The 12,475-nt window shown below is 42.0% G+C and overlaps 1 protein-coding gene across 2 annotated transcripts in view; it reads left to right on the forward strand.

Moving 5' to 3' along the window:
* Positions 1–11,832, forward strand: part of LOC111865694 (cardioactive peptide) — a 43,735-nt gene extending 31,903 nt beyond the window's left edge. The window contains exons 2-6 of one of the 2 annotated variants that reach the window (XM_023853915.2): positions 3,108–3,245; positions 6,177–6,249; positions 6,635–6,795; positions 9,655–9,780; positions 11,605–11,832. In XM_023853915.2, the coding sequence (XP_023709683.1) occupies positions 3,144–3,245; positions 6,177–6,249; positions 6,635–6,795; positions 9,655–9,780; positions 11,605–11,634 (492 nt within the window). In that variant the 5' untranslated portion in view covers positions 3,108–3,143 and the 3' untranslated portion in view covers positions 11,635–11,832. The remainder of the gene's footprint in view (positions 1–3,107; positions 3,246–6,176; positions 6,250–6,634; positions 6,796–9,654; positions 9,781–11,604) is intronic. The other variant, XM_023853916.2, reaches the window with a different exon arrangement.
* Positions 11,833–12,475: the final 643 nt, after the last annotated feature.

The raw sequence follows: 12,475 nt of genomic DNA on the forward strand, positions 1-12,475 counted from the left end.
TGGCGTGTGCGTATTCCCCTGCGTCACGTGGGATCAGATACAAATCCCGGAAATATTGGAGAAGACGCTGTAAACATAAAGGGAACAGAAATTCGTAAGCATTCCTTTACATTTAATGGCAGAAAATTCTGGCATTATCTGTAACTGACGTTTTTAATTTATCTTTCTCTGTTTCCAATTTCTGATACAAGATTTCAGGTTTAAGCCCTTAAGTAATGGAATTAATGCATATTAAAAAGAACTTCGATTTTCAGATATTACGTATGCAACATTAAAATCATTTTTGCAAATAAAAATATATCTTATTAAATCATACGCCTTCGAGCACAAAAATTTCTTTCATGTTTTGTCTTTTTCGCTGCAGGTGAACAGATCTAGGGGAACAAGTCTCTTGTATTGACTTCCCGCTTTACTTCAGTTCCAAATCTGTACGGTATGAAACAATAAGAACTACACGCACACAGCCATGACAAGGACACGGCCTAACCGAGGTACTACCCGACATTTTTCTGGAGAGTCTCAGGAAAACCACGAGAACCCTCAATCAGAATAACAAGTGTCCCAGCCGAGAGACTGAAACCAAGCACATCACGAACACTAGCCTAGAACTTCAGCGCTGTGACAACTCTCTCCGTGTAAAAATGTAAATGTATCCCTGTAACAGGCAGTGAAGGTCCATAGGGTTGTGAGAAGTCGAGGCTCCCACATTATCTAGACAGTCGGCTCACCGATGGCGGTGAGGTTGTCAGCCTTATGCGCCGGCCGCCCTTTATCGCCCAGAACGATTCCTGGTACTCATTTCTGTTAGAGGCTGAGTCGATCCTAGGGCTACAGTGCGGATGGAAGGATTGTATCAACTGAAAAATCCAATGACCTCATCGAGAATCGAACCCATGGCATTCCTGCCTGTAACATAGTGTGTCAACCAAGTGGAAGTTAGTAAACTCCTGGCCGCGCCATAGCTTAAGCGGTTAGTCGCTGGCTTCCCACCGCGGCGGCCCGGGTTCAATCCCGGGTCTGGTCAAGTGGGATTTGTGGTGGACAAAGTGGCGCTGGGGCAGGTTTGCTCGGAGTACTTCGGTTTCCCCTGCCAATCTTCGTTCCACCAATGCCTCCACAATCACCCTCACCTATCATCTGGGGCTGGTACAATAGGCCGGAAGTGGTCGCAATACAAGGGACTTAGTCCCAACCCACTAGCAATAAAAAAATAATAGTAAGCTCGTAAAGAAAACTCCATCTATAATTTACGTCGGCGATTTTCGAATCTGATAGACGAAAAATTATCAAAGAAAGCTTTTGGGGCAGTCGTGAAGCCATGGAACCGTTCCATCATTCGGGTCCGAAACCTGAGCTCAGCAACGACACAATGGGTTAGTGGACTGGCTGTAGAGAGGAATTGTAAGCTGAATAACACAGGCTTCTCGGGAAACTGTGTATTAAAATTCCCGCATTTCTCGTGGAACGCACGCAGTCAGTTCAACTGAAGTAACTAAAGACAGAATGAGGAGGGGTGAAAACGTGTGAACGAGGGAGGAAGGAGGGATTGATTGGATGGATGGCTGAGTGAATTGCAAATGTTTTACGCTTACTAATCAGTGAGGAACGGGGGTGGCGTGAAGGGCGCGCGGGGAATCGAGAAATGTAAACACAGTCTTTGTTGGAAGATTTGAAGCGAAGATATTTGTTTGTGGTTTATTTAAAGAAGTTGCTAGAATCTCATAATATAGGTTATAGCCCCGAATAATAGGATTATTTAGTAAATAATTAATTGGAAAGGATGTAGAAGGCAAAATCCGTGGTCTGATTTCAAATACTACTCCGGAATTTGCCTCAAGGAACTCAGAAAAACTGAGACCATTAGTGTCCCGAAAGAGATCTGACCCTAGAATCTCCCGAATACCAGTCAGGAGGTTAACGCTTGAGGCAGTTTACTCAATTGAGAGGGAACAATTCGACGTAGATGGAAGAAAAATATGACAACTGATATTTATGGTCATGGATTGAATTCATCTGGCTTAGAGTAAAGTCCAACTGCAGATCTTGTGAATGTGGCAATGAAACTTCGAGTTCCATAAAATCTGTTGATCACCTGAGCGGCTGTCTGCTTCTAGATAAGGATTCTTCGTAAGGAATGAGTTCATTTACACAACTGAATGTGTTTCCCTCGCTAACCACAGTTCCATCCATCACCAGCCGCCGAGGTTCGCGAGTGTCCTGAGCAGATAGCACGTCCTCGGCACTTGGCTGTACCAGAATAATGTCTGTCTTTGTGCAATACTATTGTAAAACCCGTTGAAATTCAACGGGAAGGCTCATTATTTGTTACATAAGTTTCCGCACCGCTAACTTTCCCAGCTTTCTCCCGTATTCCTTTCAATGCCTACATCTTAATCCAATGATGCGTTGAGGCAGATGTTTAACCCCATTGTCAACGAATAACACGCATAAATAGTCACTCGTAAACCGTCTCATTTTTACAATATACTACACTTCACACAATCATATCAAAATATTATCAACACACAGAGACTATACGGGGGCACGCGGTAGCGTATTTGGTTGAGGCACTATGCTACAGACCGGAAGATAGCGGGCTCGAGCCCCGATGAGGTCACTGGATTTTTCAATTGACCAAATCCTTCCAGCCGCAATAAGGTCCTGGGGTCGACTCAGCCTCTAACAGAAATGAGTACCAGGAATCTTCCTGGGGGGGAAAGAGCTGCCGGCGCATAAGGCTGACAACCACCCCGCCATCTGTGAGCCCTCTGTCAAGAAAATGTGGGAGCCTCGACGTCCCACAACCCTATGGACTTCCACGGCCTGTTACAGGAATAGCTTTACCTTTTCTTTTTACCTTACCACAGAATATACACGATATGCTGGAACAAAAGACAACTCGCTCTTTCGTGAAACAGGACTACTTAATGACTTACATTCATGGAATCAGTTAACGCTCTGAAATTCGTTGCTATGGTGACACGCACAATAATGAATCTCACGCTAAAAACAATTTTTATGTATGTGGAAAGAATTACGACAACCGTGTACGAACCTTCATGCGTGATTATAGTTCTTATCGCTTACTGCACCTTTTTCTGTTTCAGATCAATTCAGTTCCAAACTCAGGGACAAGAGGCAGTATGAAGGTGTATCACGTGATCATAGCTTGTTCTGTCACTGTACTGCTCGTGGTCCTGGAACTCCCCCTTGTTTCGTGTGATTCTGTAATCGTCCAAAGGCCGGTAAGTAAACACAAACTTGGGTCCAGCACAGGCAATTACAATTAAACATTAAGAATATCGAAGGGGCTCTGTGAGGAATTAGGCGTCTCAGCAATACACAAGCGCTCGCCCGTATGCGCGCATTCACACAGACAGACGCACGAACTAACGTTAATTTGTTTTCATAATCCTTCTAATATCTTTCTGTACATATTTTGCTGTAATTTTGACCTTTTACCTTTTTTATGCTGTAACGGATTTGATCAACGCGTTGCCAGGCAATAGCTTCGTAAAAACGGTCCAACATGCAACCATAGAGGAAGCTGTGTTTTCTGTAGATCCGACCGACGAGCCAATAGACTGGCTGGATAGCGATCACGTGATATATGTTTACTGTAGGTCCGTGTAAGTATCCAATAAATCCAATTACCAATTCGAACCCCGTCTTTAGTCACCGATACACGTGGCAATACATTCGTACCACAAAGAGCATAAAATGAAGAAATAATTATTCGTCGAATTTCAATTAACCTTCTGTTCTATAGGAACCGCTCTAAAGATATCGAGTGAAATTAATTTTGCTTCGTATTTATCAAATATATGGTGAAAAAAGACAAAAGGAAAGAGACCACTAGGAAGACCTAGACGTAGGCGGGAGGATGACATTAAAATTAATCTTAGAGAGATAGGATGGGGTGGTGTGGACTGGATTGATCTTGCTCGGGATATGGACCAGTGGAGGACTCTTGTGAGCATGATAATGAACCTTAGGGTTCCATAAAATATTTGGAAATTCTTGAGTAATGGAGCGATTGGCGACTTCTCAAGGAGGACTCGGTTCCATGGAGTTATTTATTTAGTTAGTTATCAAATATCTGCATCAATTTCCTCAAAAACGGCAAGAGCCTTGACCGGATTCCAACACAGAACAATCCAGAATAGTGCTATGTGTCAATATACGAAAGAAGAACAACGATTCACGTGATCTATCAACACTTAAATGTGTTCCTATTTCAAGAAATTGAGTGAGTCTTGAGTTACTGTAGTGTTCAATCTGGTTCTGTGGTCTCATATTATCACATTCATATAATTTCTCGTGTTCCACTCAGTACACAGGCTGATTCGCTTTCCGGAACCCTACGGCTATATTCCTTTGATACTTCCATCTATATGTGAAGACCAGAGATGCTGATCAGAAATTATGAGAATATCATGGAGAGCTGAGGGTCATGGGTCATTTGGTGGCGCTGGAAAAATCAAGTCGTTGTTTATGAATGCACATCGGTAGATGGTGAAATAAAAAATAAGTTCCGGGAATAATCACACACATACTTTCCTTGATACGACACGGACCTCACAGAAAACTACAGATCCAACAATTATTCGATTGTTACATGTGTATTCATTGCAATGATGACGTTCTTATCGAACTTTGCCTAGCAAAAATAGGTGGATTTTTACTTAGGCGTTGTCTAGCAACAGTAGGGGATACACATATAGACACACAGACTGAAAAAAGGGTTTTATAAGTAAGCTTTTGAGATGAGCTCAGGTGTTATGATATACATACCAAGTTTCATAAACATTGGTTCAGAAATTAAAACAGAATTATGGAGAGGAATACACAGACATGATGGTAATCGCATAAGCCTACTTTCAGTTTTTTTAAATAAGAAAAGTTGGTTAAAAATAAAATGCTGAGTTCTATCACGAAATTCGCTCGGAACAATTGAGAAAAATCATTAATCACGTTATTCAACATATCTGGTGCTCAAATCGAAATGTCAAATATACAGGCCTTAGGATTTCGGAACGATAACTAATATAATTTATATATTTTTATACAAACGTTTTATTAATAATCTAACGCAAACATCACAATTATTTTCAAACACACACATTCCCGTCCACCCTCCCCCCCCCCGCTCGATGTAGCATACAGTGCAGGATGCCTGAGGCAAACATCAATTGTATTTATTATCAGATACAGCAATTAAATATTAGAAAATTTGCAGCAGGGAAAAGCCTTTATAAAAACAATTAATATGGCTGAGTAAACAGGCTCTATATATCGATGCTAAAATACTTCTTCAATTTTACCTCATGTCGACATGGAAGGTGTTGAAGGTACCTGTTGCCTCGGGGCCGCGCCATAGATCAAGCGGTTAGTCGCTGGCTTCCCACCGCGGCAGCCCGGGTTCGATCCCGGATCTAGTCAAGTGGGATTTGTGGTGGACAAAGTGGCGCTAGGGCAGGTTTTCTCCGAGTACTTCGGTTTCCCCTGCCAATCTTCATTCCACCAATTGCTCCACAATCACCCTCACCTATCATCTGGGGCTGGTACAATAGGCCAGAAGTGGCCGCAGTACAAGGGACTTAGTCCCACCCCACTAGCAATAAAAAAAATACCTCTTGTCTCCATCTTTAGGACCGAAGTCTACTTACAGTGTGGATGTGTGCTCCTGACCATTAAAACGTCTTAACTTTCACTTTACTCTTATAGGGGAAGGACAAGCGGGAGAAAGCTGGGAAGCCAACAGAATTATAGTCTTTACCCCCACCACCCCCGTAATAAAATATCTTTCACTTTTCCTAAGGTTTTCATTTTCACCTACTCTTTTGCTATACACTTGGTCGTCGACCTACGACCTGCCGCACTTACGCCCACAAAAGAAAAAATAAAAAATAAAAGATGATTAAAATGTTTTTTTTAAATAAATTATAAAGATGATGAAAAGATTAGAAAGGTTAAAAATACTGGCCGACATACGACCAGATCGACTTACGTCCTGTCAGTCAGAACGGAAGTCGGTTGAAAGTCGACGACCAAGTGTACTTTCTACTTCTCTCTCTTTTTCTCTTCTTTTAATGATTGAAAATGTTAACTTTAATATTGCCATGACTGTTTAGTGCAGTATCACACGAATGCTCACACCTCTTTCCCACTTCTAGCAAATAGATCCGGCTGAAATGGACCGCCTGCTGGACCCGAAGAGGAAACGACCCTTCTGCAACGCATTTACAGGTAACTTTCATCCTTCTTGCAACTCTTCGATGAAAGATCGCACATGGGCACGACAATTTATAGAAGAATGGCTTCTTTTAGGAAGTGACGCTGTGCATGTATTATTCCATAGCTAGGGTTCATTCCTGTTTCGAAATTTACGAAATTTACTCTAGCAATAGGCTAGACGTGTAGTTTGGATTGTGAAAATGAAATTAAATAATACAGGAATATAGCAAAAGACTCTTAGAAAACAACGACAGAGCTGGGATAAAGACATTAAAACAGTTATTAAGAAAATTTATTTGAAGGATTGTAAGTTAAATGGTTCATTGATGGGTCTTTGTGTTAGCGATGTTGAAGCTTCGGGAACCGTTTCTTAGTTCCCTTGTTTGTTACTCTGCAGGCTGTGGCAAGAAGCGGTCGGACGAGTCAATGGGGACTTTGGTGGATATGAATTCGGAACCAGCCGTGGAAGATTTGAGTCGCCAGATTCTGTCAGAAGCCAAACTGTGGGAGGCAATCCAAGAGGCAAGAGTCGAACTGCTCAGACGACGTCAGGAACAGGTGCGCATGCCTCGTATGAACGATGCCTACATGGTACAGACCTTATTTTAAGCATCCGTTTTATCACGAATTTCCCAGTTTTTATGGAACCCGAAGAACTGATAAACAGAATTTAATGAGAAGTAAATTTCGGATTTCAAATATTAAAGTCTGTTTTACCTCACTTCCCTTATTTTGAAAAGAAAATAAAGAAGGTTTCATGATAAGGTCTTGCTGTCTGTAGGTCTGTATGTCACCTCCTAACGTTGCTCGGCAACGACTCGGTAAACATGTTCCCGCTAAAATGAATACATATACAAAAAAAATAATTGTTTGCCGTGCTGTTTTCAATGTTTTCCGGCGAATATAAATACGGGACCTGGCCCTTCAGGTTGGGGGAATCTCGAATTTGAGAGAGTAAATTGTGGTCACGAGTCCTGCGGGAGTCGAGCCTGAGAATGATTGCGCTGGCGAGGGCCAGCAGCAATTGTATACTACAGAGCCATCCTCTCGTCATAGAGGATGTTACATAAGGACTATAACCGCAAGTGTTCAATTGGAAAATAAAAATTCTGGTCGTGAGTCTCAAGGGACTTGTCGTTAAAATAAACTGACTGACGGTAAACCGCCGGTCGTATTGTGCTGTATTCCTTTACAGGTGGCAATTTCACTGCAATATTACCATTAAAATATTTGGAAATAAATATTTAAAAATGTCTTTATTGAATGTTTTACATATTATGTAAATTTAAAACCTTATATATTTAATTTCACCCACTCTGTTTGAGATCTAACTGTCAGCACGTGCATTTGTGCGCTATTGATCATTTCAATTTGAATTTTAAAATTTAGGATTAACATTAAGTATTAAATGAGACCTGCCTCATAAGATTCATATCCATTTACCTCGACCTGTAACCGCGTCCCACGTAGGACAAGCATTTTTTATTTCAGAACTACATTTCTGCGTCTATCTACCCAAATTAATCATATTTCGGCATTTCGATTAAATTACATATCCCGAAACTGAATTCATCCTAAATTTTTACTACAGATTCAAATGCGTGAGTCGGATGAATATAAGATCCCTATTATGCGGCTCCATATGATGTGCTAAGTCGTGCACCACATCGCCGGCATTTACTTCATGATCTTGCCGCGTGAAGGCGCAACCATCGGCCTCCTATGCACTAAGCACATACTCGTAGAAGTAGACTACATTTTGCTTTTGTGGATGACGACAGTTTTAGAGAGTTTCTGCATGTCACATTATAACAGTGTAAGTAAATGCACATTATATGTGCAAATTGCCGAAGTCGCTGGGTGAAGAGGAAGAAACTAATTTAATAACAGAATAAACTTCCTTACTATTCGTACAGCTGAAACATGACTCACATGGCACAACTCTATTGAATTAGTACGTAGTAATTGCTTTGACATTTCGTCATCCATGGACTGAGCAAATGGAACAGTATATAGCGTTTCATATGGCGTCTGCTTTTATGCACGGTTTGCAGAATCTTAATTGTTTTCATTGATACAAATAAGTAAGAAATTTGTCTTACTGGTGATATTTTGTGTAGCTCCATAATTTCAATAAAGGATTCACATTCGTGACATACCTATACAAGGTATGATTTATGCCAGATGAACAAATGCTGTAATTCTCCAATAATAACAGTGATATTACACACACTCCCCTTAGTGATGAGGCTCTGATATTACGTGCAGAAGTCCTCTCAACTATAACTCCATTTTTACAGTATTACTTGTTTCTCTCCGTCTCGGGAGAATAACGGTCGTCTTTAGCAGTATACAGTTTAATAAGAAGTGTACTACAGACGTGTCATCTGTAAAATTCTAAACAGGAGCACCAACAGAAATCTGGCTCGCGTCTCTCTTTGGGCAACGGCTGTATTGACGAAAAGGGCTAGTGGTTTTTCTCAGACCCTCCAAGCGACTTCTAGGACAGTGCCTTGAAAGTAACTATGAGCACTTTTTCCCCAGTTCTGTTCTGTTTAGGGTACATAATTATTTACTTGTGGCCGGCCACGGTAGCCGAGCAGTCTAAGGCATGCACTGTCTTCGCTCGCTCGGAAGCCGAGATCGTGGTTTCGAATCCCACTCAGGGCATGGATGTTTGTGTGCGTTTTTCTGTGTTTGTCTACAGGTAGAGGCCTTGCGACGAGCCGATCACTCGCCCAAGGAGTCCTGCCGTATGTGTAAGATCTAGAAAACCCGAAGTGAACGGAGAAGTTCATGGAGGTAGGCCTAGGCCCACTGGGGCTGTAGTGCCAAGGAAAAAAAATATTCACTTGTGTTGGTATGCTAAACGACTTATGCAATTGATATAGTGTCTAAAGAGTCCGTGCCATACCTCAGGCAGTTAGTCGCAGGCTTCCCAACGCGGCGGCCCGGTTTCGAACCCAGGTCAGATCATATGGAATTTGTGGTGGATAAATTGGCACTGGGGCAGGTTTTCTCCGAGTACTTCGGCTTCCCCAGTCAATTCTCATTCCATCGACTGCTCCATATTCGTCATCATCATCTGTCATCCGAGGCTGGCCGAAGTATGAAGTGCACTTGGTCTCACCCCACTCCAAGAAACAAACAAAAAAAAAACACACACACACACACATCAAGCATCAACAAATACCGGCAACTGGTTTGATTATTATCGTCTCTTATCACAGGGTTTTCCTGGTACTTCTCTTGAACCAATGGCGAACCCTACCACTGAGGCTTCAAAATTGTAGTTTTTCCTTGTTACGTGAGATGTTCCCAGTACAGCTGTATTTGTACTGAACGCTTAATATGATCATTATTGTCGGTCTTATTATCATTTTCATCATTATGGGACCTCTGTGCCCTTTCTGGCAGATGCAGCAGAGCCAGTTCCCAGCGGCAGTGGAGAGACCTGTGCCCTACCCTATTGCCGGATACCGGAGGAAGCGATCCGCGGAACCAGACCAGGTACCAGCACATCACACCATCTCTGAAGCACAGGTATCATGTCCAGTGTGCATCGAAATAAACTCAGATTTTAGCGAACTGTGTTCCTTTATGACGTCAAGCGTAATTAGAAGATATTCATAATGTGGTCGTTTGAGTTATGACACCGTGCAGTCTTCTCCATATTCTCTTATATTCTGAAGAAAGAAGTAACAGGATCCTCCGAAAATTTGTAACCTCCCATGCAAGGAAACGGTGTCATAGTACTGTCCCAGAAGACCATGACCTGAAATTTCACTGCAGTGAAAACATCTCAAAGAAATGCATCTTGTAAATTTGGCCTGCTGTTTTGTGTCAGCTGTCCATGTTGCATAGAGATGTGATAAGGTGACTATGGAAAGCCAGTGGCAGGGTGGAGCCCGTCATCATGCATCATGTAACAGGATAGGAGACGTCGTGGATGTTCACTTGCAGAATAGCCAAAAGTTAGTCTAACTGGTACTTAGCGAAATATTGGATGTATTGACCGTCAACATAACGAACAAAAATAAACTAACAGAACTGCTATGGCCGCGCCATAGCTCAAGCGGTTAGTCACTGGCTTCTCACCACGGCGGCCCGGGTTCAAACCCGGGTCTGGTCAAGTGGGATTTGTGGTGGACAAAGTGGCGCTGGGGTAGGTTTTCTCCGAGTACTTCGGTTTCCCCTGACAATCTTCATTCCACCAAATTCTCCATCATTATAAACACCAGGGGAAGGTACAATAGGCCAATCAGTGGCCGCCGTACCGAGTGGACCCAACTCGACACCACCCCCCACTATGCGAATTAAAAAAATTAAAAAAAAAACAGAACTGCTGACATTGGTTTTATTCGATAGTTTGTACATGTTTCGGCCCTCATGTGGGGCTCTCTTCAGGCAGTCTCATCACATACATCTGTTTTTATTGAACTGCCCTAATATGAATCCATATTAATACTGCTCATCACAATGATACGGGTATATTTTATTTTATTGCTAATGGGGTGGGACTAAGTCCCTTGTACTGCGGCCACTTCTGGCCTATTGTACCAGCCCCAGATGATAGGTGAGGTTGATTGTGGAGCAATTGGTGGAATGAAGATTGGCAGGGGAAGCCGAAGTATTCGGAGAAAACACTCCTCAGCGCCACTTTGTCCACCACAAATCCCACTTGACAAGACCCGGGCTCGAACTCAGGCCGCCTCGGTAGGAAGTCAGCGACTAACCGCTTGACCTATGGCGAGGCCCTTACGAGTATAATATATGCAACCGCCACGAAGTTACAAGAGTTTTTCTAATTTAACCCTTTCAAAATTTAAAATTTAAGTTTAAAATTACTTAAAATTCTCTTGTTGAATTTAAATTCTATGTTATTTTGTGTCTGGTGTTCTATTGGAACAGTTTCAACCACTGTTTGCACTTGAACTGTGGTCTTGCAAGTTATAATATCATATAGTCTTTAAAGTAGAGGATGGAGCTAGCGGAATCCCCCGAGGAGTTAATACCAACCTACAAGACATCACGGTATCACAACCCAGAAGACCACAATCTACATCTCCACTAAACAAACAAAAAACAAATTCCGTAGTCTTTAGTCCGCAAGCGAACTATACCGACCGAGCTACCGCAGCTTGTCGGCGAAGATAGTACTAACTTTCGCGGATAGATGACGTCGCGTGGTCAGCGCATAGGGTTCTCAGGCCGATAATCTCGGTTTCCTAGACCGGAGCCGCTACTTTCCATTCAAATAGCTCCTCAATTATTCCCACGAGGCTGAGTGGGCCCCGTTCCAGAGCCGCTACTATCTACATCTCCACTTCTGCGAAAAACTCATATAATTATCTCTGTTGTTTATAGGAGGAGTTCACGAAATCCTGGAGTCGATAAAGTGAAGAGCACCAACACCATCAGTAGCGGCAATTTGTTCCCGCTGTAACAGTGTCATCAACAGTCCCATTGAAATTGTTCAAACACAACCAAGACACAAAGTGAGCTTTTCTATCCCCATGTCTGTCAGTGAAAAAATATTCCTGGAATGTTCCACTTAAACTTCATGTAGAATACAATAAAAACTACACAACTGTAGCACATTGTTTTATCCCTTTTATGTGCCCATTATTCTTTATATATAATCAGATATGCATTACCATCCATTCTCCTTCACATTCCCTCGATACCTAGCAATACTAGGCTAGTTCCTGTCAGAACATGTACCTGTGGTACATATACTCGTATGTTCAAAGTATTTAATGAAATACGAAAGTACAGTTATTTCACACAATATACATTTCCGCCATGTCGTAAAAGAAAAATTTAAATGACTGTATATTTCTGTTGCATTAGAGACGGAAATATATATTGTATAAAATAATTGTTATATTGGTACAACTTATTCATTACTTACTCATGGAGCTGAAAACTTCCTGAGAAGCCGCCAATTCTGCAGGTACTCAAGAATATCCCAGCATTTTATGGAACCCGAAGGTTCATTACCGCGTTCACAAGAGCCCTCCACTGGTCCCTATCCTTAGCCAGATCAATCCAATCCATACCATCCCATCCTATCTCTCTAAGATCCATTTTATTATTGTACACACCTATGCGTTGGTCTTTCCAGTGGTTACTTTCCTTCTGACTTTCCCACCATTGGTGCAACAAGATGCTTAAATACAATATTACGAAAATACAGAACATTTATATATAACATTATGTTTCCTGTCATAATTGG

The sequence above is a fragment of the Cryptotermes secundus genome, unplaced genomic scaffold, assembly GCF_002891405.2.
Source record: "Cryptotermes secundus unplaced genomic scaffold, Csec_1.0 scaffold19, whole genome shotgun sequence".
NCBI lineage: Eukaryota > Metazoa > Arthropoda > Insecta > Blattodea > Kalotermitidae > Cryptotermes > Cryptotermes secundus.